The 26773-nt window shown below is 40.2% G+C and overlaps 2 protein-coding genes across 2 annotated transcripts; one reads left to right on the forward strand and one right to left on the reverse strand.

Annotated features, from left to right (window-relative positions):
- The first annotated feature begins 549 nt into the window (after window positions 1-549).
- Window positions 550-8837, forward strand: LOC146385339 (uncharacterized). The gene is made up of 11 exons (XM_084931017.1): window positions 550-740; window positions 1135-1283; window positions 1392-1554; window positions 2196-2543; window positions 2803-3084; window positions 3168-3194; window positions 3706-3807; window positions 3943-3973; window positions 4111-4160; window positions 4352-4386; window positions 6897-8837. Exons 1-11 carry the CDS (start codon window positions 671-673, stop codon window positions 6978-6980), a joined length of 1341 nt encoding a protein of 446 aa, XP_084787143.1. The 5' UTR covers window positions 550-670; the 3' UTR covers window positions 6981-8837.
- A 6612-nt stretch (window positions 8838-15449) lies between these two features.
- Window positions 15450-26531, reverse strand: misp3 (MISP family member 3). Its single transcript, XM_084931018.1, has 4 exons — window positions 26441-26531; window positions 19434-21885; window positions 17500-17573; window positions 15450-16049 (listed from the first exon to the last, which is right to left on the reverse strand). Exons 2-4 carry the CDS (start codon window positions 21817-21819, stop codon window positions 15954-15956), a joined length of 2556 nt encoding a protein of 851 aa, XP_084787144.1. The 5' UTR covers window positions 21820-21885; window positions 26441-26531; the 3' UTR covers window positions 15450-15953.
- Window positions 26532-26773: the final 242 nt, after the last annotated feature.

Here is a 26773-nt window from a genome sequence, read left to right on the forward strand (position 1 = left end):
AGGAATAGAGTTTTATGACAGACGGCAGCACAGACAGGGATAACAGGGAAAACTGGGAACAGCTGTGTTAGTGGGCAGATAAGATCAGGAGATCAGTAGTTGCTGCAGGGCAGATAGAGAAGGCAGTCAGGTGACTAAACAGGGAAAAAAGTCCAGGGCCATCTGGTGGACAGATGGAAAACTCTGTTCTCAAAGTCCCCTCTGCCATACTTCTGTCACTGGCAGCAGTTTTAGGGCTTTCAGCATCAGATTAGCAACACACCTGTTTCTGTAATATCAGAAATAGAAACTCTGTGACACGGGAGCACCTTCACCGAAACCACAACCTTCATTTAGTACAGGTAGTAGCAGCTGTGTGTTTTGTTCCCTTGACATCCTCGTCACATTCGATTTCTGAGGATTCAGTTTATGTACCTAGAGATATTTTCTTCTTACGTTTGTGGTTTACTGCACTGTTGACCAGCTGTTTCTTCCCATCACAACACACATGTGATCTGTGAAGTCTAAAAAAGGAAGTGTGTTTACTTCCCCCATTGCTTCTCAAGAGGATGTCATATGCATTAAGAAAACACAGAGCGGCCAAGTGAGAGAGAAAAAGAAGGAGCGAGAGAGATACACAGCCTATGTAAGTGTTTTCTTCACTTCAGTCGGTCTTGCTGATGCGTTAAGGATGCACTCAGTTAGTGGTGGACGATCATCCTGGGCATGTGCTCTGTTACTGGTCTCTCTCCAACTTTGGGGTAAGTTTCACGCAGTAGATGTTTCTTAGTATAGTGTTCTTGTCAAATTTTCATTTGTTAAGATTAACAATCACTACGATATGTGCCTGGTAGAAGATCTGTTACATGTCTGCTAGGAGTAAAAAGTAATCGATGTTTGATTTCCATTAAAATTTGTAATTTTTAACACACACAAAAATGTATTTTCCTGCCTATAATTGTACCTAATATTTAGGCACCCTATCTATCTAGAGTTTCACAACTGATTTTTGGTACAAAGTGAATGTCGACACATCTCGTAATGACCGCTGTGTTTTCCCATGTGTGTTAAGAAACCTGTTGCTCCATTTGAAGACACATTTTTGAGATTTAGCTGATTCCTGCTAAATGTTATAACCTTACTGTTACTTTATAGGACGACTTTCTGCTTCCACGACCTCGCTCACTCTTCCAGCTCCTACCCTGGAGATCTATTCAAAGTCAAAGGACTCCGTGGTCCTGGTCTGCCGAGCCCCCGAGGGTAACACTGGGGTTTTGTTCATGCTTTACGAGAGGAGAGAAAAGGTAGTTTAATATGTTCTTTTTTCAAATAGACGCATATTTTTGGAGCGTGTTGAGTTCCTCCTGAGCTGCAGCGATTTTATTGCTTTCTTTTTGTTTTATTCTATTGAGGTGGATTCTCGGGACCTGCCCTCTCATGTTGGAGAAGTTCACTTTACTATTAGGATACAAGAATGGGTCCCAGGCCAGAGTAAACTTTTTTGCTGTCTGTACAGGAGCCAGGAGGGTCACTACAGCGCATTCAGTCCATATTTGCAACTGGAAGACCAAAATGGTTTGTGTGTTTGATGGAAACTCTTATTTACAGCTCTGATTTTGACCTTCTTTTGCTTTAACAAAGACTTGGTTCTGATTTAAAAAGAAAAACACATCCTTCGCACACTTCATATTATATGAGTTTATTTTTAATTAAAAAAAGGGAGAATTAAGATGACACGGGTCAATGAGTCAGATGTGGTCGAGGCTGTCGTTTTTCATTGTATTCAAAACGGAACAAATACGTTTTCTGCGTTAATCGGCTGGGTTAATCGGTAGTGATTCCACATGTGGTTTAAAACAATAAACACTCCCATCCGCTTCCACTCCAGCACAGCAAACACACTGCTAAATGCAGGTGCTCTCTGCGGTCTCTTATTGTCCTCCTCTCTGTGGGTGTGTATAGTGGTAGTTACATCCTGCTCTTCATAGAGAAACCACACACCCCCACACACGGAAACCCATGAAACACAATATCTACCGGCTTAAACTGTTGACAGTTACAAAAGGAAGTCTGACAAACCAGACGCTGGCCTATCTTCTTTTTCTTTTTTTTGTTGCAGCTTTTACTTTTATTGAGAGTCTAGAATTAATCTAGTAACAAAACATGGAGAGATAATGGCTTCCCCCTACTGTCTCCATTCCTTTTCTGTCATGTAGACACCTCCCTCCCACCTCCAGTCTTGTCTGTAGAGCCTTCCTCAGGTGAGGTCAAACGCGGGGACCTGCTGTCCTTCAGCTGCACAGTCCCGGCCCATCCACAGTCGCAGTCAAACAAACCGACAAGCTTCCTTTTGCTGAGGACCGCTAAACAAACAGGGACGGCATCTGTTATCCAGCAGCCCCGGGCTAGCCAGGTATCAAACTTCCAGCTGCAGCCGGGAGTCTTCACTGTGGGGCCAGTCAGGGGAGGAGAGGAGGGAGAGTACACCTGCCTCTATCAAATGACCAAAGAAAGCGGACTGGTTAATTCCACTGTGAGCAACGTAGTTCCAATCACCATTACAGGTGAAGACGTATGACTTTTTGCAGCCTTTCTTCTGTGATGTTTTTTACATGTTAATGTGGTACTTGTAAATATTTTAGACCAAAAAATTGTATTTCAGGTAATGGATTCATTCCTTTAGGTAGAACATTAACACAAGAGGACTAAGACTTGTAAATATTTTTGCATCTATTCAATTTTTGTCATTTGTTTTCTGCCTAATTAGTAATCCAGTTAGCTAATTATCTGAATACTATTTGCTCTTATTTCACGTGCTCCCAGACATCCTGCCGGCGCCCAATCTTCACCTTGAACAGCAGACAGATGTGTGGCATTTACTGTGCATAGGGTCTGCTGCATACCCTGGCGCTGTGTTCTCTCTCTACCTGGTGGATGCTGAATTTCCTGTTGCAACATTTCAGGCAAAAGTTTTCGAGCATCAAGCCACCTTCCCACTGCCTGTCCAGGACTCTCCAGTGGCTCTATACCAGTGCCAGTACAGTGTCCTACTGGGAGAGACATGGAGCAAGTCTGAGCACAGCAACCCTTTAACTGTAACCAAAGGTACGGACTTACACTTCTAATGGTATGTGAGTGAACTGACCTTTAGAGAAACTGCAGCTGATTGTCCCTTTTTTATATTTAAGGGAATTCCCCACCACCAACATCAACAGGTAGGCTATTAGCATGCCTTTTTTGTTGTTGTTGTTCTCATACCTAAAAGTTCTGCAAGACTTCAACTGGTCTCCCTACCGGATCCTCACATAATAACACATTAGTCCACCTTAGAGTCACTTTTCAGTATGCAGAGCAGTCCATAAGAGCCCATAAACATGATGGTGTTACCATAAAGGCTACATGACTGTGGTAACCAGGAAAATGTCTGCAAAGCTTGTTGCAGATGCGACAGGTTCTTTTGTGAAAGGATGCAATTTAATCTGAATCTGTTAAACTTAATTTATTACATTTAGAATTTATTTATTTTTTAGAATTTATCAAAATACAAAATGCATCTTTTTCAATAAACTAAAAACTACATTTTTTTCTTCTTCACATTGGAATGGAGCTCTCCATTGCATTGGAAAATGATACTAGCACTTTAAATCAAATCTGTTGTAATACTTTACATACTTCACAACTGGGTTTTTTAAATATTTAATATTAATACTAGTTTGATGTTTGCAGATTCATTAAATCTGGACTGGCCTCTTGTTGTGGGCTCTTTGTCAGCCGCGGTGTTGATCCTCTGTTCTTTGGCAGTTGTGATCATAGTGGTGCACAAGAAAGGTATTTCACACAAAAGCTTCTGCTTTGTTATAAATCCTCTGATGCTTTAAGCTATGTTTTCATGCTGATTTAATTCCCTTCGTTTGTGAAAGGCATTAATTTCTCTTTTCCTATTCATTTCACCCACTTTTAAAGTGAAAGCAAGAGCAGAAGAAAGACAGAAAAGGTACTGGTTTTCTTAATCGGTCTAAAAATGAAGTTATAATGAGAAATACAAAAGAAAAAAGCTACTTATTTGAAGACGGCAACATACAATGCCTTGGATATTGTTGTAATGCATTTTTGTGTGCTGCACTATTTTAGGGAGGATACGCAGTTCTGGTCTCAGGTTCACGCGAAGGATCATATAGTTGGTGAGAATTTCCCTTCAGAACCAAATTTCCCCTTCAGGATTTCAAGCTTATTCTGTTTTTATTCACGTCTCATTCATCCAAATTCTCACAGGCACAAAGCATTGCAGGAGTAATCAGCTTAATGAGACGAGCACTAATGACTGATTGATAATGTGACTAATGCGAGCTTGTTTATTATTCTTTTTCCTCAGACATTACACTCACACGTACAACCTTCCCTTCTGAGGTAAGTATTAACATCACCTAAACCTCCATCTGCTAATATAAATTCTCAGGAGAGTCATCAAATGGAATAAATATGGACAGAGGATTGTGAGCTAAACGATAAGGTTGTCTGGCTTTGTGTTAAACCGCTAGTTAAACCAACAGTTAGCCTCTGTCATGTCAAAAAGAAAGTTTTTACATGACTCTGCACTCCTGTGAAAAACCAACTGAACTGATTCAGTAACTCGTAGAACCAGGAAGAAATAACTTGAAGTAACTAGTTTCTATATTACTTCATCAGTCTCTCACATTCCTCTGGGGGAATTTTGTTTCACTCTTTTTAACAATGCTGTTTCAGTATGGTTAGGTTTTTGTGCAGTTATTTATGCACAGCTCTTTTAAGGGCCTGGCACAATGTTTCACTTTGACTGGGCTACTTCAAAACCTCGAGTCTTTTCTTTTTCCACTACTTGTTGTTGGGATCATTGCCTTGTTACATGAACCATTTTCAGCCATATTTTGGCTGTCAGACAGATGGCCTCGCATTTAACTCTACAATACTTCAGTATACAGAAAGATTCATAGTTGACTCAATGACTCCAAGGTGTCCAGGTCCCATGGCTGCAAATACAAATATATGCAAATATACCCTCCATCATTGTGGTTAACAGTCGGTATTAGGTGTGTGTTCTGATATTCTTGGTTTGGTTTTCGCCAAAAATGGTGCTGTCCATGGTCAGACATCTCCACTTTGGTCTCATTTGTTTTTTCAGATGCAACATAACAAATCTAAGCTGTTCAGCCATGCCATGAAACCTTCCAAACAAGTCATATGTGCTAATTGCGACCTGTAGAAAACGTGGGCTTTGAGCTTTCGGTGGTCTGACCCTGGGGTGACTTTGCTGGGACTTCCACTGCTGGGAACATTGTGTTAACATACTAGAATGCTCCACACAAAGTCAAAACTTCTGCTTTTATAGAGACAAGTTTTCACACCTATGAAGTTTGTTATAAATATGAATTATCTGATGCTTTAAATTGGATTTATTAACAAAAATAAAATACACTATACCATGTACTGCACAGTAAACCAATTCTTTAATCATGGTAGACTTTGCAATAGCAAAACTTAATGCTAACCTTCACAGGGACGCAGAAATAGGTCAGTTTAGACTCAGCTCTCTCTAATGCAGTTCTGCCTCTTTCTTTTGGAATTTCTGGTATTTCCAGGACTTTTGTTGCTGCTCTAGATTTACTCTGACAAACTATGGTAAACTTCATGAATCTGGTTGCTTTAAACACACACACACACACACACACACACACACACACACACACACACACACACACACACACACTATAGCTAATCAACAACACCCCCTCCCAAGCATGCTGTCACCTCAAACCCACACCTACAGTATTCCTCATTAGCGCTGTTACACTGTGTTTGAGTATGTGTTTCATTAGCTGCAATCACTTTCATTAATTAGCTTAATGAAGGGCTCTCATCAGGCTAAAGTCTCTCTCCAGGCTCTCGCTGATATGCGCCGAAGCCGTCTAAGAGGACAGAATGCGGCTGTCACCAGATGATGCAAAAAGTAACCAACCATTACCAAAAAGGAGATGTGTCTCCATCTCATCTGCTTCTTAAGCAGCAGTAGCTTAATCAGGATTCAGAAATGATTTTTTTTTTTTTGTATTATATGTTGATCATGACTCATATTATTACACTCTGTTGCTGCACAACGAGACAGAGATGATCATTTCACGTTGGTCAGAATCCTCTGATGTGAAACTGTTTCATTAGCTAAGGAGCTATGAGTCTGGAGGAGGGGAGGCCTGAAAGACAGAAATGAAACACAGAACTGCAAAAACACAAGCAGCTTATCTGAAATATGGCTACGTTCCAAACTGTGAAAAACAGGAACTTTAATGTCATGGGATAGAACAAGGGACAAATGAGGAACAAGCAAGGAACGTAACTCCACCGAGGCTGAACATTTCCTTCCACACCATGAGTTTAGTCCTGGGATTTAGGAGTATAACTGCCTGAAAATTATGAAATCTCTAATATAACAGCGTGATATGTGCTTGTGAAATATATGGCACAAAATTCACAATCTGGAAGTCTGATATAGACCGATTCTTAAGTCAGTCACTTTGGTAAAATATTCATGTAAATCTGTCCTTATTTTTCTTAAATTTTAAGATCAAATTTAGGAGAAAAGATCAATGATTGTAAGAAAACAACACAAATTACACAGGATTCAAGAAAGTGCCAGACCACATATGGTTTTTAGGAGGACTATATCTGGAGGAATGACTAATATAATATATTCCATTGTGAAACCACCTAAGGTGTTTGTTGTGCTGTTTTAGCCATCCTGACATGCTAAGTTGCTGGTAGCCCTGAGCAAACATGAAAATATATTTAGCAGTGAAAGCAGTAGATAGGATATGAACTATGCCACAGGAAATTACATCAAGCTTAGATCTTTAATAGGTTGTCTGCTGGTGTTTGTTTGTGCGCAGGACTGGGTCAGCAGGGACACCGAAGCAACATCCAGAGCCCCTCTCTGGAACCCTCTTTCAACATTCACAACACAGATCCATTAGAAATGTTTGCCGCCACCCCTCTTTCTCCGTGAGCGCGTGTGTGAGTGTGCCTGCGTGTGTGTGTTTGTTATCATAGTTTATCAATGTAGCATCAGTTGAAGGTTACACAGCAGGACAGGAAAGGCTATTTCCTCAGTTCCTATTTCAAATGCAGCAATAATTGTACAATTAGACAGGATGTGATGCTTGTTTAATGTTTCTAATAACTGAGCCAGTCTAAATAGAGATTTTATTATTGCTGTTATGAGGCTTGTTTTCTTCTGGAAGCATTTTCCTTTTTTTTTTTTAATGTTTGGTTGTAAATAATTGTATTAAAATAAGAGCAAAACTGAAAAGATTTAAATGTGTCTTTTATTATCATAATGATAATAATGATAAAAGAAACTGACAAATATCGTCTCATGACTGTTTCACAAGCTGCGATGTTTTTACGTTGAAAGTTTAGCCTTGATCTTGGAAAAAAGCCGCTGACAGAAAACTCTCACGTCAAGGTCTGTTTGGAAAGTGCTCTGGAGATTAGAATTATTATACAGGATCTTCACCATCAGATGGAGTTTAGTCTAAAACTCAAGCTCGTCATATGAGATTGTTTTGACAGATGCCATGTCTCATGTGTATCTGTGTCATCTCATAATAATCTCCCGTGTCCGACTGCACAGGCTTCACGTTTATTATAATTTACAGCATTTCATAGTGCATTTGACAGGCTTACAGTATATGCCAGCACAATATTTACTTTCTCAAAAAAGGTGTTTATTTGTGTAGAGCTTACCAAATCCTCAAAACTTTTCTAAGTAAAAAATTCAAGCAGGTTGCCTAATCTTGCAACCTTGGTTTGTTATATATCTGCATTTATAACCGGGTACAGGTCAGGACACGGACTAATGGTGTGTTGCATGTATTTATGATACATTGCATAATGAGTGTGAAGGAAAAGGCAACCAAAAAGACATAGAACTTAACTGACCTGCTGTAGTTTTGTTAGATGTTCTGTAGAGGGCACTGTTTCTGTAACTTTTCAATGTTTAAATCACCTTGCAGGACAACAGAACAACTGCAATTTGTCAAGCCGATCTCCTTTATGGTGACATAACAGGTCCCGTGTTCAGGGGACCTGTTATGTGACCGGTTATGAGCCTGACATGCATGAAGCCAAGCGCTCATGTAACTCGAGAACTACAAGTCTTACTTTTATGGCATGTGATGATAGGACGAGGGCTATAATCATTATGAGCCCTCATATATATGTTTGAGAGTGAGCGTGCTGAGAGTAAGTAAAAGCAAGAAACTAAAAGGCCTCAGGAGGGAGCTACACCTCCCACCTGTTTATGAAGGTTTTATGGTGGACAATAATTTGGCACAGACAAGCTGTCACCGTATCTCAGAAAGCGGCGAGAAGCCAACTTGGTCTTAGACCTTAGTTTTATTACATTTTTACCACAGCGTGCACAGAGCGGAGAATGTATCATTTCACTTCCCCTTCCTGCACCCTGGGAAACACACATGAGGCGCGAGGATGGACTCAAAGGCTGAAAACGCTGTCTGTTTGTCCGGCTCATATTAATATCTGAGTCATACCTTACTCCCGTGTGGTCACAAGCAAGCGTGTGCATGTACAGCTTAGATATTCAGATCCAGACAACAGCATTGAGCAAATCTGTTCAAATGAGAGGCAGAATAACGATGCCTCAGTGATGCCAGTTCAACATGGTCGTGAACTTAAGTGGCACCTTAAATTGCCCACATGCCTCACCTTGTTACCATATGTAACACTGTGAATTATGAGTCAGGCTGATATGAAATGACATCCTGAATCTTGATACTGATGATATTTGTCCTTTCGGAGATGCTGGACCAAATATGAGGGAGCTTTAGGTTCATATTTTCATTTAATGTGATGCAATGCACTTGATATGTATTTGAGGTGTAAAGTAAGGGTAAGCGGTGCATGATTACCTTCAACAGATTATTCCAAAATAATATGCTGTTGCTTCTGACATTTTCTGACTAATTCATTTTAGCTCAAGGCCAGTTGATTGCCAGTTCACCCGTATCTTTCAGTGACTCATGGGAACACTCAAAAACACAACTTATTTAATGTTTTACAGTTTGCTACAAGTCCAAAGGCAAATGTGAGTCGCTAAACCTAACTATATTCCACGACCTTTAAAAGTATTTTTAACTGACAGCACAGTGAACTTTATTAATTGATATTAATCAGTAACCCGTGAGTAATGAGCCTACTTGCTCATTCATTAGAAGACTATCTTATTTCAAGACTGAGATGTGTTTGCAGTGAACACACATTAAATAGGTCCACTCCTCCTCTCGGTAAACAGACGGAACGGAATCAAGTGGGTTTATGTAATATCAAGGTGTAAAATAAATGTTTATTCTCTGTGACTCAGCTATGTCATTTATCCCCTCCTCTCCCAAACATCAAAACAATGGAACACACCCACCCAAAGGCCCGCATGTAATGAAATCAAAAGAATAATTTCTGAAACCTCTGCGTTATCTATTCATGGTACACAAATGTATGACACATAGAGACTGTGCCTGGTGACTCCAGTATCTGTCATCAAACGCCCCTTATTGTGTTTGAATTGGGAATTGTATTAAACTGACTAATTGGTACACATGTGAGGTCCACACCCGGGTCATCGAGTTACACAAACCTGGCCAAAAATGTGTGGTGGGCCCACGCCAACACAGAATAGTCATAAATGTATCGTTCTCAAAAAAGTAACAGTTACGCCTTTGTTGAACTCTTTAAAGTATTTATTAAGTATGCTTTAAAGTGGTCAATGATTGGATAATGAAGTAGCCTGAGCTTTTCCAAAGTGTAGTGGTTTACACATTGCCTAACAGGAAAAGTAGCTCTTCTCTCCCTCAATCTGCTCATGTTCACAGCCTCAAGTGTTGAAACAATTATTCATGTGCAAGTAGACCTCAGAGAGCTTTTCTCTTAAAAAGCAGCATTTTGGGATCCACTTAGAAAGGGAATAAACAAAGCAGAAATACTCCCCGGATATTTATTCCTTCAGTTGTGAAGGGCAGAAGGACTTCCACTGATGAGGGCAGGCTGGCCTCTTCATTTCACTCCAACCAGAGTCATTACTTAGCAGCTTTTGCTCCAACCAAAGTCTCAGGTGATGTCCACAGTGACTGTGAGCTGCTGCTAAAGTGTTCAGCACCTTTAAAGTAAACTGGAAATTTGCATCCTGATTTTTTAAAAAATGGCAATTTCCACAAAAGCTTTCATTTTTTCTAGTTTGGAAATCTGATTTTTGCTTGTTTCATTCATTTTGGTTATACTCTACCAGCCACGGCTAACTGAGTTTGGGAGAAACTATTCAGCTCGGGAGTGCAGGGGAGAAAGAGGCAGATGAAATACAAACAACTGTACCCATGATATAATTTTCTTATGATAAAGAAATATATCTATGGTTTTTTTTAATAATATATGATTTCAAGATCTCAAGTTTAAAAGAATTTGCTTATTGAGTGGGCCCAAACTGTGCATGGACCCATGCCCACTGGATAATCCCACCCAGGTAAGTTCATGTTTTCCATGACTACAGGGAGTGCAGAATTATTAGGCAAGTTGTATTTTTGAGGAATAATTTTATTATTGAACAACAACCATGTTCTCAATGAACCCACAAAACTCATTAATAGCAAAGCTGAATGTTTTTGGAAGTAGTTTTTAGTTTGTTTTTAGTTTTAGCTATTTTAGGGGGACATCTGTGTGTGCAGGTGACTATTACTGTGCATAACTATTAGGCAACTTAACAAAAAACAAATATATACCCATTTCAGTGATTTATTTTTACCAGTGAAACCAATATAACATCTCCACATTCACAAATATACATTTCTGACATTCAAAAACAAAACAAAAACAAATCAGCGACCAATATAGCCACCTTTCTTTGCAAGGACACTCAAAAGCCTGCCATCCATGGATTCTGTCAGTGTTTTGATCTGTTCACCATCAACATTGCGTGCAGCAGCAACCACAGCCTCCCAGACACTGTTCAGAGAGGTGTACTGTTTTCCCTCCTTGTAAATCTCACATTTGATGATGAACCACAGGTTCTCAATGGGGTTCAGATCAGGTGAACAAGGTGGCCATGTCATTAGTTTTTCTTCTTTTATACCCTTTCTTGCCAGCCACGCTGTGGAGTACTTGGACGCGTGTGATGGAGCATTGTCCTGCATGAAAATCATGTTTTTCTTGAAGGATGCAGACTTCTTCCTGTGCCACTGCTTGAAGAAGGTGTCTTCCAGAAACTGGCAGTAGGACTGGGAGTTGAGCTTGACTCCATCCTCAACCCGAAAAGGCCCCACAAGCTCATCTTTGATGATACCAGCCCAAACCAGTACTCCACCTCCACCTTGCTGGCGTCTGAGTCGGACTGGAGCTCTCTGCCCTTTACCAATCCAGCCACGGGCCCATCCATCTGGCCCATCAAGACTCACTCTCATTTCATCAGTCCATAAAACCTTAGAAAAACCAGTCTTGAGATATTTCTTGGCCCAGTCTTGACGTTTCAGCTTGTGTGTCTTGTTCAGTGGTGGTCGTCTTTCAGCCTTTCTTACCTTGGCCATGTCTCTGAGTATTGCACACCTTGTGCTTTTGGGCACTCCAGTGATGTTGCAGCTCTGAAATATGGCCAAACTGGTGGCAAGTGGCATCTTGGCAGCTGCACGCTTGACTTTTCTCAGTTCATGGGCAGTTATTTTGCGCCTTGGTTTTTCCACACGCTTCTTGCGACCCTGTTGACTATTTTGAATGAAACGCTTGATTGTTCGATGATCACGCTTCAGAAGCTTTGCAATTTTGAGACTGCTGCATCCCTCTGCAAGATATCTCACTATTTTTGACTTTTCTGAGCCTGTCAAGTCCTTCTTTTGACCCATTTTGCCAAAGGAAAGGACGTTGCCTAATAATTATGCACACCTGATATAGGGTGTTGATGTCATTAGACCACACCCCTTCTCATTACAGAGATGCACATCACCTAATAAGCTTAATTGGTAGTAGGCTTTCGAGCCTATACAGCTTGGAGTAAGACAACATGCATGAAGAGGATGGTGTGGACAAAATACTCATTTGCCTAATAATTCTGCACTCCCTGTACAGCCACAGGGGCTGTTAAGAAAAGACGAGACAAAGGTGGAATCTATTATTGTTATTGTCAGTACAATTACAAATTTTACTTTGATCTTATGCGTAGTTTGGTTGAAAACCCATTTGGTGATCCTTGTGTGCATGTTTGATTAAATCCACGGCTTCTATTAAATGCCTTGCTGTGGCACGAGCGTATGGGTCATTTGGCTGGATGAGCTAATAAAGAACTAAATACATAGATTTGCTTTAAAACAGCTGGAATATTGTTGTTGCTAGTCTAGACTAAGTTCACTCCATGTAGTATTGGCTGGGCTTATTTCCAACAGTTCTATAAGGTAATCGCATTTTGTGTGAAAACTTGACATAGTTTAAAACTATGAATAGCAAAATGTAAAAACTTTTGTTTAAAGGGCATAAAGCAGCAAATTCTTACAAGGTAAATTGCTCATAATGCCCTTCATGTCTTCTTATACTTTTGTCCTCTTGACAAAGAGTTATTACAAGAGCAGTGACTAATCCTCTAAACATGGACTGTCTCACACAATGCTACCGCAATGACTTTGTGCCAAGAGGACTTTGGAAGCCAGAGATAACAAAATATCATGGAAATGACTTGATAATGAGCTCGTGATACACGGGTATGCAGCACAACTTTGAAAAAGTCAGATTACATATCAGAATGACTGATAAAATGTAAAATGAAACTTGCCTGGCCGGCTTTGACGCTTTCACGAAACATAGAGGGAAACATCTTTGATGGTTTACTTTTTATTCTGAGGTAGCAAAGCAAACTGTGTTTTACAAATCTAATTATAGTGTTGATCTTTGATCTTGTAGGAGGTTTTCTCCTCAGTTCAATACCATAGCCTTTGGTGATACGCCAGAACAGCTTGGCAACATGGCAAAACAAGGAAAGTTGCCAAAGCAATGCAAGGTTTTATTTGTGGAGTGCCTTCCGTACACCAAGGCAGAATGAGCATACTGCAAAAAAAGAATTAATTAACACACATGATGCGTTAATTCAAATATATGTTTATAAAGCCTAAATCCTGTAAGGACAAGAAATGGTAAAGAAGCCAAAATTAAAAATAAATAAGATTTATAATGATAATAAAAACTAGAATAAAGTATAAAGGTGAAATAATTATACTTAAGAAAATAACATATAGAAGAGTGAAAGAAAGATTTATAATAAAGAAAGTTTGATCACTAAATTTAAAAACAAGAAAAGCACTTTAAAGAACGAAAACAACACATAGATTAAAAATAATAAGTAATATTAATTGCTATATAGCACCATCCAGATTGAAAAATATTACTGAAAAGCACTTGAGAACTTTTTTTAATGTTATGATTTAATAATGTACAGATGATTGAGATATTCCTAAGAACATCAGGTAGTTTCTTCCAGCGTTGTGCAGCACAGTGAGAAATTGAACTTATTAATAATTTTGAGCACTTTAGTTCCCGTGGCTCCACCATAATAATGTGCCCGCAATGTCACTGGGCTGCGTCCAGTCAGAATGAGGTGATAAATTATTTAAAGGAGACTGGAAGGTCACTAAAGCATGATCTCAGCTCATCTACACTCATATACACCCACAGGAAGGTCCACCAGGGCAGTCGTGCTGCTTAATTCAAGAAAAGATCTTCCAAACCCAGAAGTTCTGTGGCATTTATGAGGCATGTCGGGTTAAGAAGATGAACGCAGTAGAATAGATGAGCAGTACAGAGGGTAACGTTCACAGATTTTTAAAATTGTATTTCACAGATTTAAACATGCAAAGGACAATGAGGGTAGTGTGGGAAAGAAAATGGCCTTTTAAATGAATGGAAAATTCCAAGCATTCCTATAATACAGGTAAATTCTTAAAACAGCAGCTAACCGTGACACTTTACCAGTTAATCGCTTTAATTTGAACAAGTTTTGTATGAAATACAGACTAATTTACATGCACATGTAGAACAATGAACACCTGTATTTGAGCATGTATTTGAGTATTTTTCTTTCCACTGTTCTCTCATCAGTGAATGACTTTTATGTCATAATTCAGCTCACAAACTCACAACTTTCTGCTTTTTATAAACGTGCTTTTTTGCCCTTGAATTCAGCTTCCAGTACTTATTCATGAATAGTAACAAGAAAAATAATATGCAAGAGTGAGATATTTGGTGCAATAAAATAGATTGCTGGAGGAATGTCGTAGATATTTTTACCTGTGGCCTAAGGGTCATTTTGGCCTTAAAATTTCTGATGTCTGGACTTACATCTGTGTAGTACGTGCTCTGTTTGATGTATTCCTGAGTGTTTAAAGGCTCATTAAGGGCTCAGCATACCTTAATAACTCAGTGTTGAGGTTTTATTAGTGCCAAATATTTGCTTTTGTAAACTGAATGACTTTTATCCTATGTAAATAGTGAACAAATAGCACCAAGGTTGTCGCTGTGTACCTGTATTGACAATAACTGTGAGATTTGACAGCTGGGATTCAGACCCAGGCTACACCTCCCTTCACTTGTATCTTCAGTGCCATAAGATGATAAAGGACAATTACAATAATATCATTAAAGTCAAACCTGGATACAATAATCACAAAATGACACTCTGATATTACAACAGCCCCATTCAAAACACAACATAGTGTTGAAATTAGAAGTCTGTTGGTTTGCAAGCACAGTAGTCTGGGTAGACTTTCAGTCAGAGTTTCAGTCCACCTCTGACTCAGATCACTGGTCTATGCACACTACATTTTTTAGTTAGCAATTTACTAGGAACCCCTTGGGTATGTAATCAAATACTATAAACCTGTAGCAAATTATCACTGAGAGGTGCTAATTTATATTGCTTGCATATTTTCAATCAAGGATTCAATTAAAAAAGATAAAAAGGAAATTAAAATCAATCACATAAAAATAGAAAACTTGAGCACATTAAAACCAAGGAGGTACAACTTGTACAAAATATGAAATCTAAATTCAGAATAGCAGTTTGCACTCTTCGGTTACATAATATTTTATCAGTACTTTGAACTCGTCAAGGGTCGAGAGAATGATTAAGCTCCAGTGTTCTGAAGGGTATTGGATGACCATGGTAGAACTGGAAAATTCTGTTCTCAGCAAAAAAATCCCAGTAAATCCTGAGTTCCCAGTAGAGTGGCCATGTAGATTAGCTTAAGATTGGTCATTGCAAATATATTTCTGAAGTAATTATTTTATAATGCAATCAAATATCACTGGTCTCTAACTGCAATCTTCAAAATGGCCAAAGAGTTCAATAAAAAAACAACCAACAACATTCTGACAGAGTCAATTAAAAAGTCAGGAGACTGAGCTAGGCAAAGATAGGGTTTATTACATGGCTGTTGTATCAGATTGCATTAGATTTTACATGTGTGATAAACTAAATTATTTCCTCTATGTAGATATTGTTAAGCACATAAGACTCTTGATGACACATTGTTTTTTCAAAACATAAGAAATCCACAGATGAAGGAGTTCCTGATTGTTTCTCCTAAATTCTTCTTTTCTCCCACATATTATTTTTATTTTTTATTGTCTTTTTATATTCATTAGTCTTAAGGGTTTTCAGCACCTGAAGCAGGCCAAGAGCTTATCTACTTATAGGTGCCCCACGCTCTCCATTCACATCTCTTCTTTGCTGAAGGACTCTTCAGGGTTTTTTTTAGTCCACCACAAATCATGTTCCTTGCTCCCAATACTCCCGACCCCTTTTCTAGCCTCAATCCCTGACCTCTTTCTCACTCCACGTTCCCTCCTTCTTCCTCTTCATCGTTGTTCCTTATTCCCGTCTGCAGGTCTCTGTAAAAAGACCTTTCTCAGTCCAAGTCCTTGTTGTGTCCATTGATCAGACCTGATTCCCAGCGCAGCACTAGAGGAGACTTCTGTCTAGGGGTACGAGGACTCTGGGGGAGCTGAATGAAAAGGAGAACAAAAAGTGAACAGGAGTAAGTGGTGATTGCATGGTAAAAGAAGAGGCAGGCAGTAAGTTGGGAGAGTAGGAGCAGAAAAAGAAAGAGAATTCCAAAGTATGTTGGAGTGGGAGACCAAACCAAAAAGCCAACACGGAGGGAGCGAAAAGAAAAGAAAGGGATGAATTTTCTTCCTCTTGAGGACATATCTTTGGATGAGCATCATTAGCTCTGTAAGTCAAAGGGAGGTTAATGCGACTGTGATCCAAGGCCATGTTCTGTATGACTAAGTCAACAAGTGAGGCCAATTTGCCCTGCAATCCTTCATGTATCTCTGAACTTTAATCAGGAACTAGGTCTGTGCACAGATAATCAACCAGCAGAGAGAGAAAGAGAGGGAGGGGCTATGAGGAAGTGAGAGGAAAGAGGGCAAAACTCTGCTAATGTCAGACTGAACCATGCAGCTAAACCCCAGCACATCAATGCCAAACTGAATTAAACAGCTCAAGCCACGAAGCAGCACTCCGCTTTAATCAGAGATACCAGAGTATCAAAGAGATGCAAGACCCACAAGGAAGGTAACACAAATCAGTGGGATTGTCAATTGACTTTCCTCTTTGCCTGCTATTGACTGCTCAAGTGTGCGCACATACACACACTCTACAGACATGTTCCTTCCCTCTCTCTCTTGCTCTCTCTCAGTCTCAGGGCTGTTTGCCTTCATCCCTTATCTATAAAGATAAGAGCCTCACTGTGTGTTCAGCATGTTATCAGATATTTGCCTCCCATATTTGGTGCAAAAGAGATGCTGACATCCTCCCACAAGACTTTCTCAATTTGACACATTACAGTCCAGAGCAGTTTTAAACAGACAGATGCGTGACAAATTAAAGGAAAATGGGGAAAAGGGGAAGCTGTTAAGCTGTGGGAGGAATTTTGCTGGATTTATTTGACTCCACTTAGCCTCTCTGATGGAAATGATCACAGCTAATCAATAAAAAGTTGTTTTAAGATATCTTAATTTATTTCCTGATTGGACATGGTGTAGCTGAGACTTGTGCAATAAATTCCAAAACCCATTGACACTGGTCTCGTGGCACTTGGTTGACCAGCATCGTACAAGAACACTCTATGTTGGAACTTCCTTTAATTCACCTGCCTGAAAGCTCATCTTAATGCGACATTGCAAGTCAAATGTAGAGTTAACAAAGCATCATTATTTTGGAACCTGATATCTTCTTGTCTGCATTCCAGGGAGACTCAGGATGGCGATTTGCCTACATTTTCATGTCCTATGCCAAGTGTACTAGACGGGTGAGGTTGGCACGTTAAAATTTAGAGTCGAAAGTACTTAATAAAACTCACTGCAAAGTTTTATTAAGTACCACATGGTAAAATTTATACAAACTCCAAAAATCAATAGTGTGACGGATGAGCTGTAACACTGACACACCTCTGGCCGGTTAATCTTCTCGTCTTCAGCCTGGACCGGGGGCCACACAAATGACTTGCTGACTGACAGGCGTGCTGGAAGAGAAGAGAAAAGCAGATGAAGAAAGAACAGCAGTGAGGGAGAAGCGCCCCTGTGATGTTGTTTGAGCACTGCAGTGTGAACACTGAATCAAATTAAGATTGAACATCGTGAGGCAGCAGAGAGAAATGAGAAGAGACAGAGGATTGCAGAGGGAACAGACGGAAAGAAATCTGTACATGAACGTGGAGAAACAGAAACTAAAAGCAGGCAGCGGTAATTAAGAAACAGAAGGGCAATAAAGCCTGATGTGTAAAGCAATATGCAGCTGCACTTTGCACAACCTTCAGTTACTGTCCGGCGTGCTTTGTGGGCACACCCTGGTCAGTTTATGTCACTCATTGTTAAACCAACAATGTTTTAATTCATTCATTCTGACGTAATCACAAATCAGCCTTCATGGCAACACAACACAGACAAAAAAACACACTGAAACATACTGTAGAGCAAAGCCTCGCAGTCTTTTTTTTCTGATGTATCACAGCCAAGCACTCTTTCAAAATGCCCTTCAAAATCATGTATCAAATGTTTGTAATTTGAATTATTTAGCACTGTTTTTTAAATCTCAGCTTGTGTTATTCATATTTTTATTCTAGGACTCTACTGGAGTAGCTTTGCGTCATTCACAGTTCAAAATAATCCTTATTCTCTATCTTAATCTTTGCCCCAACAGAAGGTTTGAGCCTTCTGTTAGCAGGGCGATGCTCACTGCCAGGGCTGGTTTTGAAATGACCATATAACAGTATCCTGTTTTTAACATCATGTAGAGCTGGAGAAGGAAAAACAGAAGTTTGAAATCAAGCGTTCAGAGGAGCCTGAAATTTTGGCTCAGGTGGAAAAGCTTTAAGCTAACCTTAGCTTTCATCTTAGCTAAAGCTATAAGCTAACATTACTAACTCAAACTATGTTTAATATGAATATCCACCAATCTAATAGTATAGATGTACATTACAGACAGATATATATATATATATATATATATATATATATATAGCTCAAAACTAAACTCTCTACCGAAACCCATATCTTTAAAAATAATATAAAAATATAAATATCTATAAATATATAAATGTATGTTTCATCTTTATTGTAACTGTATTGATTTCAGCTATTTATCTGTAGCTAACTTGGCTATTTAGCAGTTGTTTTTCTCCCTTTATTTAAGGTCACTAACTTATTATTTTAACTATTTAGCCCATTTTCTTACCTCACTATTTAAACCAAGCATATAAAGATCCCTGGATTGCTGACACAATAGCAAGTACCCCACCTGGAAATCACTACTGTATAATACAGGCAAACAAAATTTCCCAGAGATACACTATAGGCAGCAATAGTCTACACACACGCACACACACGCACAAACTCTGTATCAGATTATATCCACTTTTTGAATGCTGATTTCGGACTTAATTCCCAGATTGGACTCTTTCAGCCAGCTCCTTTCTTCCCTGACACAATAGCGTTGAAATATGAGCCAGGTTTTTTCCCTGCCTCAGCTTTTCGCAATTAATATGACAGGTTAGGTGCTACATTTTTTGTGGAGTTACAGAATTTTATTTTCTGGCTGGCCAGCTTATGGGCTCCAGTGCAAAGTTATTGCTCATAATAGCTAACAGTAGATTCGAAAGCTGTTTTGAGGTTTTCCACTGACCATAAGGAAAATGAAATAATGTGCTCACTGAGCTGTTTCAGGGGGTTTTCATCATCTAGCTGCGGATATAAAAATGACACACACACCCACGCTCAACCAGTCATACACACACACCAGCCTATGTGAGCTGGCGGGCACAAACAGAATCAATTACACCCTTACACACATGCTCACCCAGAGACCAACACAGGCCTACACTAACCTGCTGAGGGTCCAGTTTCTCCTTTGGATGATGACCCAGGTGCGTCAGCAACGGACAGTCCGTTTAATGACAGCGCAGGACTCTTTAACTCCATGCTGACTGGCCTTCCTCCCTCTCTTTCTCCCCCTCCTTGTCCTTGTGTACCACCAACACCACCACTGCCCCCATACAGACTAATCCTCTGCTTGCGAAGCTCCTTCTCCCTCTTCTGGGCCTCCTGGATATCCTCCTTCACTTTCACTAAATTATTTGAAGAGCGCAGCTTGAAAAAGGGGTTCTCCTTGGGTACTAAATCCTCCACCTTCTCCTTTTCTTGTCTTTTTTCTGTTACTTTTTTATTCCCTCCTTTCTGTGACAATAAGATGTAAGGACTTCCAGAGTCGACAACAGTAATACCCTCTGATTTGTCTTGGTGTTTCTTCGGTGTTGTGTTCTTCAGGTTGTTCTCTAAGATTATGACTTGCCGACTTGTCCCCTGTGAGATACCCGGTCCTTGAAGACTGTTTTTGGTTACACTCCGTCCTATGGGAGAGTTTGGGGTCTGTGTCGGGCTAAGAAGATCCAAACTGTGTCTCTTCTCGACACGTGTGTCTTCTGTGGTGGACACCTGTGATGAGATGTCTTCCTGCTTCTTGGGAGTTAAACCATTGCTGACAGAAGAAACCGATGGGGCCCTGCGACTGGCTGAGGCTGTAAAAGTTGAGTCACTGGGTGTCTGAAAGGTCTCATAGATCTGTTTCTTCTCCCTTATTTGTCGGACTGTGCCTTTATCATAAAAACCTGGAATTTTCCCAAGCTTGACCAGATCCTGCTCCCTCTGGGTCTCCGTTTGAATCTCATACAGCATCTTTTTGCCAGCAAACTCTCTATCTTTGTCCTGACACCACTCAGTCTTTGCAGCTACTGAATTGGAAAGAACAGTTTTTCTTAAGGGAACCTCTACATACTCTGGAGTGATGCGTAGATTTGGAAGCCCTCTGGATCTTCTCAGGCTATGTTCTCGCTCTATAGACCTTCGGATCTCCCTCTCAATGGGAGTCTCTCTGGATACAGTTGATGGAGAGCTCTCCAAAGTGTTGGACGGGGAGAAATCAGCTGATACTCCACTGTCACTCTGGCTATCGTCACATGAGTCATTCTCCATCCTGGTGTGGTTGCTGTGCTTCAGAGACACACCACAGCTATATTTTTCTATCCCCGGCTCTTGTTTTTGGACTGTTTGTGAATATCTTAACAGTCTCCCGCTGTGTTGCTGCCCAGCTGGCTTGTTCCTTTTAAGTCCGCTCTCTTTCTGCCCTTCCTCCCCACCTGTTTGCTCATTTTCTCCCTCTGTTCTTTCCCCCGCCCTGCTGTGCCTTTCTCTCACAGCAACAACGCAAGCAAAGCCTGTAGCAGAAGCAGCCCCACCTGGATTGGACGGCTCCATGGCAACGGTCGACAAAGGTGGAGATCCCTGGCCAGGCACCTGTTGTCCTGCTTCCTGGTTTACACCTCTGAGGGCAGGTTCACGTTGGTTCTTTAACAACAGCCCCTCCTGGTGTTTATCTGAGGGTTTTGCATGCAAAGCTGAGTCTGGCTCTTGATTAGTGGAAGCTAAATATAAAGGTTGGAAAGACTTGCTGTTGATATTTAATGTGTTCAGTTCCATAATAGCAATGCCCACTTCCTCTTCTTCCTCACTTTCATCTGCAAAAGGAGGGGAACTCACAGTATGCGCGTCATCTGTAACGTTAATGCCAGAGCAAGAAGGGTGAGCAGGTCGTAACACATTATTTTCCACTATACTGGTACTTATTACATCTGTTACAGATGGTTTATATGTCTTCTGATCAGCTGGTTCAGTCATCTGAGATGCCTTTAACCATTCTTGACTATTGTGGCTATCCAAAGAAGTAATGTCTTCTGTTGGGTCTGAAATGACATCAACATCACTGATACACTCTGCCACCTCACCCTCAGGGCTGGAAAAGCCCTCTTTGTCACGGTGTACTGCTGCTGATAAGGCACCCAAGGAAGGTGTAGGCGGGAAAACTTCCTCGCATAACTCAACGTCAGGTTCCTCTTGAGTCTTTAGTCCTCCCGATAGGTTTTTAGGAACTTGCTCTGATCCCATCACTGCTTCCTCTGTCTCCCTTATTCTCGCAGCTCCTTCATTTTCCACTTTAGTCGCATCAGCTGTTTTGATTTTTGAGATAGTCTCTTTCTCCCGCTGAGTATTGACCTGAGCATCAGGCTCCAGGGTGTCTATATCCTCCTCGGGTTCTGCCTTGGGTGCCTTTAAGCCTTTCAGAGGGAAGTTGTCACCCCTCGCCCAAGACTCATTGACCGACTCGTCAAGTAAGTTGACAGGGCACTGCTCCTGCCAGGCCGTGGGTCTTGTTGCCATGGTGACAGGTCTGCTGATGTAGAAGTGTTTGGAGCAGTCAGGTTGTTTGGCCTCCAGCCAGTCAGTCTGAATGAAAGCAAAAGAGCACAGACGGAGGAGAGGGGAATGGCAGAGTGATTAACATTGTTTAGCATTGTTTATTTTATACACTAATATTTTAGAGCATTTCAAACAACTCATTCATATTACTGCTGCAATGAATCATTGTCTATTTTCACTGTGCAAAACGCTGAGGGCTATACTGACATGTTTTCATTTGTATTTTCATAACTCTTTCTCATCTCTGTTGAAATACTACAGCAAACAGACAAGAAAGAACATTTTTAAATAATTGTTAAGAGGGAAAAAAACATGTTAGGACACTTGGCATTTGCATAGCAGGATTTGTTGTTTTTAAAGGATAATGTCAGCTTCTGTTTCCCTTTCAGCTATCAGAGGTTTTAAAAAATAATGGTGTAAAGTTTTTTTTTTAAAATAAATATATGTTCATTATTATGCAAGTGGGAAACAAATGAAAGGAAAAATGGAATATACTTGAAGTGAAGACATCTAAAAACAGGCCATACGAGTATGAAAATGAGGATGAATCAGACGACGCTGCAGTCCTCAGAACTCATTGCACTTGTCTGTATGGGCTCAAATTGTGGTCATAAATATTTTGTACTTGTAAATCAGTTTTGTACTTGTAAATCAGGATTTGTATGTGTAAAACGAATTTGTGTGTGTAAAAAAGATTTGTATGTGTAAAACGAATTTGTGTGTGCGTAAAAAAGATTTGTGTGTGTGTAAAAAAAGATTTGTGTGTGGACTTAGCCAAAAAACTATGTGAGAAAGTCTGCACTCAAGTTTCAAGTTACAAGTACGAATTTTGGCCAATCAGATGAAAGGAAGAAAAATAGGGTCAATGTCATGTCAATCACAAATTTACCTATCCAATCAGAGAACAGATGGGTTTTGCTGTGGAGGGGTGCTTTTTTGAACTGCGGGTCCTTGAAGGGTAATACAGTTTGAAGCTGGAGGATCTCTATATAAATATCCGATAGAAGCTAGGTCCCCTAACTTTCAGCAGATTTTGAAAGGATAAAGTTGTGGTATATCAGTGGTTAGAAATACCATTATTACTTTAGGATTAGTTTAACACAAAGTCAGGGCTGACCCGGGACCATTGCTGTGAGTCACAGTGCGCAGCATAAAGGTCCTTTCACATCAGACGCAGCATGTGCTGCTAATGCTAACTAAAAGCCAAGGATCCAGAATGTGTTGCGCTGGCTGCTGAACTCTGTGGGTTTTTGCAGCAGCTCTACCTGTACTAGATGCACCTGCTCCTTGTCGTTTCTATCTCTGACTTTGTCCTCTACAAGAGTTTGTTTTTTTTGCTGGTTCTTCAAATGTTCAATAAAAACATGTATGCTAATTCATAATGAAGGAAAGCTTTGTAAGTAACCCCACTAGTGAAGACTGTCATTTCCACACCACCGCCTCCCCCCCAATCTAAAATGCTACTTTACAAATCTATTTACAGCTATTTACAAAATTGAAGTACTAACGCCAGACACACACACACACACGAGGTTAAACTTGCAACTCACTCTGCACAGACACTCTATCAAAAAACGACTCAAAAGCTCATGCTATTTGTTGGATGGTGGAGGCTAGTAGAGAGGGGGAGATCACGACAATGACAAACTGAAACACAGGGCTTAAATACATAGAGGGAGCAATCAGGGAATGGACAACAGGAGGGAAACACAGCTGGGGCAAATCAGAACTGACGAGACAAGGAAGCGTAAATTGAACACACTGAGATAAGACAGACCTTCAAAGTAAAACAGGAAACACATAACAGTCACGCCTAAAACAAAACACTGACAACATTGGATCGTAACAGTTGGCATGTAAAAGGGCATTTATTCCCTTCAAGGACCTGCAGTTCAAAAAAGCACCCCTCCGACAGCCAAACCCATCTGTTCTCTGATTGGATAGTTACATTTGTGATTGACATGACATTGGCCAATCAGATGAAAGGAAGAAAAATAGGGTCAAAATTCGTACTTGTAACTTGAAACTTGAGTGCAGACTTTCTCACAGATTTTTTGGCTAAGTCCATACACAAATCTTTTTTACACACACACAAATTCTTTTTACACACACAAATCTTTTTTACACACACACAAATTCTTTTTACACATACAAATCCTGATTTACAAGTACAAAATATTTATGACCACAATTTGAGCCCATACATCTGCTCTCAGATTTATAGTTTTGCACAACGAATAATAAATGAAGACCATCTTTATATCATTTATGTGCACTGGAAGTTTTTATTGTATGAATCCAGACATCTGAGCAAAGATCACTAAAGCTGTTCTGGGGCGCATGGCGGACTAGTATCTCTTTTAATTTGTTACTGTCTTCTGTATATGCTTAAATAACTGTGTTGGATTAGAGCACTGCAAATCCAGTTAAAGTGTACTGCATTCCTTTTCTCTCTCTTTAACGGCAGCTTTAGTGCGCTTATGTTATTATATGACACGCAGGGTGTTTATAAAGCTGTGCCTGACTTTGGCTGTAAGGTGGCAACTACTCTGCTCCATGTGCAGAGCCTAACTAAAGTTTTCTGCTGAGCACACCTTTTCTTTAATCAGCTTACAGGCTGGGAAATGGCTCAGTAACACACACACACACACACACACACACACACACACACACACACACACACACACACAATAGGATTGTCTGCAGGATATACTGAGTCCAACTCATCCAATATCTCTTTTTCTTTAATACACACTCCTGTATTTCAAGCTTGCCCTGAATCTGTATTATTGCTTTTTCTTTCTTTCTTTCTTTCCCTCTCTCTCTCTCTCTCTCTCTCACACACACACACACACACACACACACACACACACACACACACACACACACACACACACTGTCATCTCTTGTTCAGCTTGCGTTCTGAAAAACTCCCTTTCCCATCACTATTACCACTTCCAAGCCATTCTGACTAGGCTGGACTCCAACTGTGACTGATCATTAGGGGAATGTAGACCACAGCACTGGGGATCAATGGTCTTTGATGAACTGGGACGGACGGACAAATGAGGTACACCCCCTTCGTGTACAGATTATAAGGAGTGACAGCATGACACGGTGGGAAGAATGGGGATTGCTGTGGCATACTGGCTGAACATGTGGATGCAACAGCAGAACAATGTAGCCTAGTGTGGGTAAATTAGGATGAGATCAGGGAGAGGAAACAGTGAGATATGAGAGATAAGACAGAAACTGGTTTGGGAAGCCAATCTCCAGCTGCGTTTGATGTATCTGGGCTAACATTATTATCAGTTTCCAGCTAAGACACACATACTAACTCAAGGTTTCTTTCTTGTTTCCGAAATGTAAAAAGATTTCAAGCCAGAACATTATTTGTTTTGTTTCATATACCAGTTTAATAAGCAGCTTATTAGCGTGTTCACTGAATGCCCTATTCAGTACCCATTATGAAATGTACCCTGGCTAACGTCAGACCGGGTGTTTTGTAATGAGGGGGCAGTGAGATTTGGGTAACTGGCATTCCCACGGCGTTATTACTATGCCTAAATGAGCAATAACCTCAGTCATTAACTCAGTTTATGCATGCTGCTTTTTAACTGATCAGACACAGAAACACAGGCTCAGCTGTTACCTGCACACATAACTCTACCACCTTTGTTATAGAATAACTGACAGAGACTCATGAAATTCATAAAGTCAGAATAATAAGTCGCTTACTAACGGAGAGTTCCCAGCACTAAGCTTCATTGTGAAATTGAGCATGAAAAGGAACATTTTGCCACAGCGAGAAAGCAATTTGTTATAATGGTTTAAACTTTGTTGCAAAACACAGCTTAAATAGTTTTATGCACCGCCAACGTCCACTGATTTTGTTAAAACTCCAGCTGAATACCAGAAAGCTTGAACAACTAATACGATCAGCCTCCAACGCTACGGTAGTAAAACAAGCTGCTCATTCATTCTGGGGCATGTTGATATAATCTAACTACTCTAAGCATAAACTCTGACAATTGATTTTTGGATTCTTTTTTTATTTTCAGAGGAATCTGGCAGAATTTAACCAAAGGTAAGGTTGCGGATTAAACTTAATTACATAACAGACTTATGTTTTGTTCATTATATCCACAAAGGCTCTTACATTATTAAAAGAACAGAATAATCATTATCATCATCGGAAAAAAACATCTGTGTCAGCTCAAACAAATAAACCTCCTTTTCGTGGTCAGCAATGTCCTAAAACTGTTAAAGATCTAACGACTTTAGACAAAAAAATTGAAATTAATTTGAATAAATGCAGCCAAATTCATCCCTAGTGTAGTTGCTGTCTAATAGTTGCTGACTATGTTCTTTTAACATTTTCCAGGCATAAGTGTCATATTTGAGAAATTGATCCCAATAGGCTCAGCTGCTCCAAACTTCTGTACTACGCTTGTTTGTTTTTTCCCAGTGGTAATTACTTACCCTAGAAAATATTTCATGTATGTATTTAGAGCAGTTTCCTACTCAACAAGAACGTACTACAGGAACTGAATATACAGCTACACATACCTGTTGCACATACCTGTCTTGAAGATGCCCTCCAAATGATAGATTCCTGTGTAATACACACTTGTCTTGCTTCAATTCACTGATGTGTAATCAGCAGAACAGGACTCTGTCTGCTCTCAGCTCTCACAATGCCTCAGAGCCCGGCTCTCCTCGTTTGTGCACACCAACACCATCAGTCCAACAATTGTGCACGCCCACATTTGCATTTCATTCACCGAGAATCACTAATACGTGGACAAATATGCATGAGAGTCTGCTCAAACACATGTGCTCCAGGCTTACTCTGCTGTCATGGATTTGAAAATATGTAGTAATAATCCTATTGGACTGGATTGGAGTTGGATCG

This window comes from Perissodus microlepis, chromosome 6, assembly GCF_051167445.1.
Source record: "Perissodus microlepis isolate ML-2025 ecotype Zambia chromosome 6, ASM5116744v1, whole genome shotgun sequence".
Classification (NCBI taxonomy): domain Eukaryota; kingdom Metazoa; phylum Chordata; class Actinopteri; order Cichliformes; family Cichlidae; genus Perissodus; species Perissodus microlepis.

Bases quoted from the DNA above. Each gene is read 5' to 3' on its own strand.
- LOC146385339 (XM_084931017.1), top strand. From the start codon at position 671: ATGCACTCAGTTAGTGGTGGACGATCATCCTGGGCATGTGCTCTGTTA. The intron at 741-1,134 runs GTAAGTTTCACG...GTTACTTTATAG, and splicing joins GGTCTCTCTCCAACTTTGGG to GACGACTTTCTGCTTCCACG. The intron at 3,974-4,110 runs GTACTGGTTTTC...GCACTATTTTAG, and splicing joins GCAGAAGAAAGACAGAAAAG to GGAGGATACGCAGTTCTGGT.
- misp3 (XM_084931018.1), bottom strand. From the start codon at position 21,819: ATGGCAACAAGACCCACGGCCTGGCAGGAGCAGTGCCCTGTCAACTTA. The intron at 17,574-19,433 runs GTTAGTGTAGGC...CTTCTCTTCCAG, and splicing joins AGAAACTGGACCCTCAGCAG to CACGCCTGTCAGTCAGCAAG. The intron at 16,050-17,499 runs GTGTGTCAGTGT...CTTTTCATTCAG, and splicing joins AGAAGATTAACCGGCCAGAG to CTCCCCCAGAGTCCTCGTAC.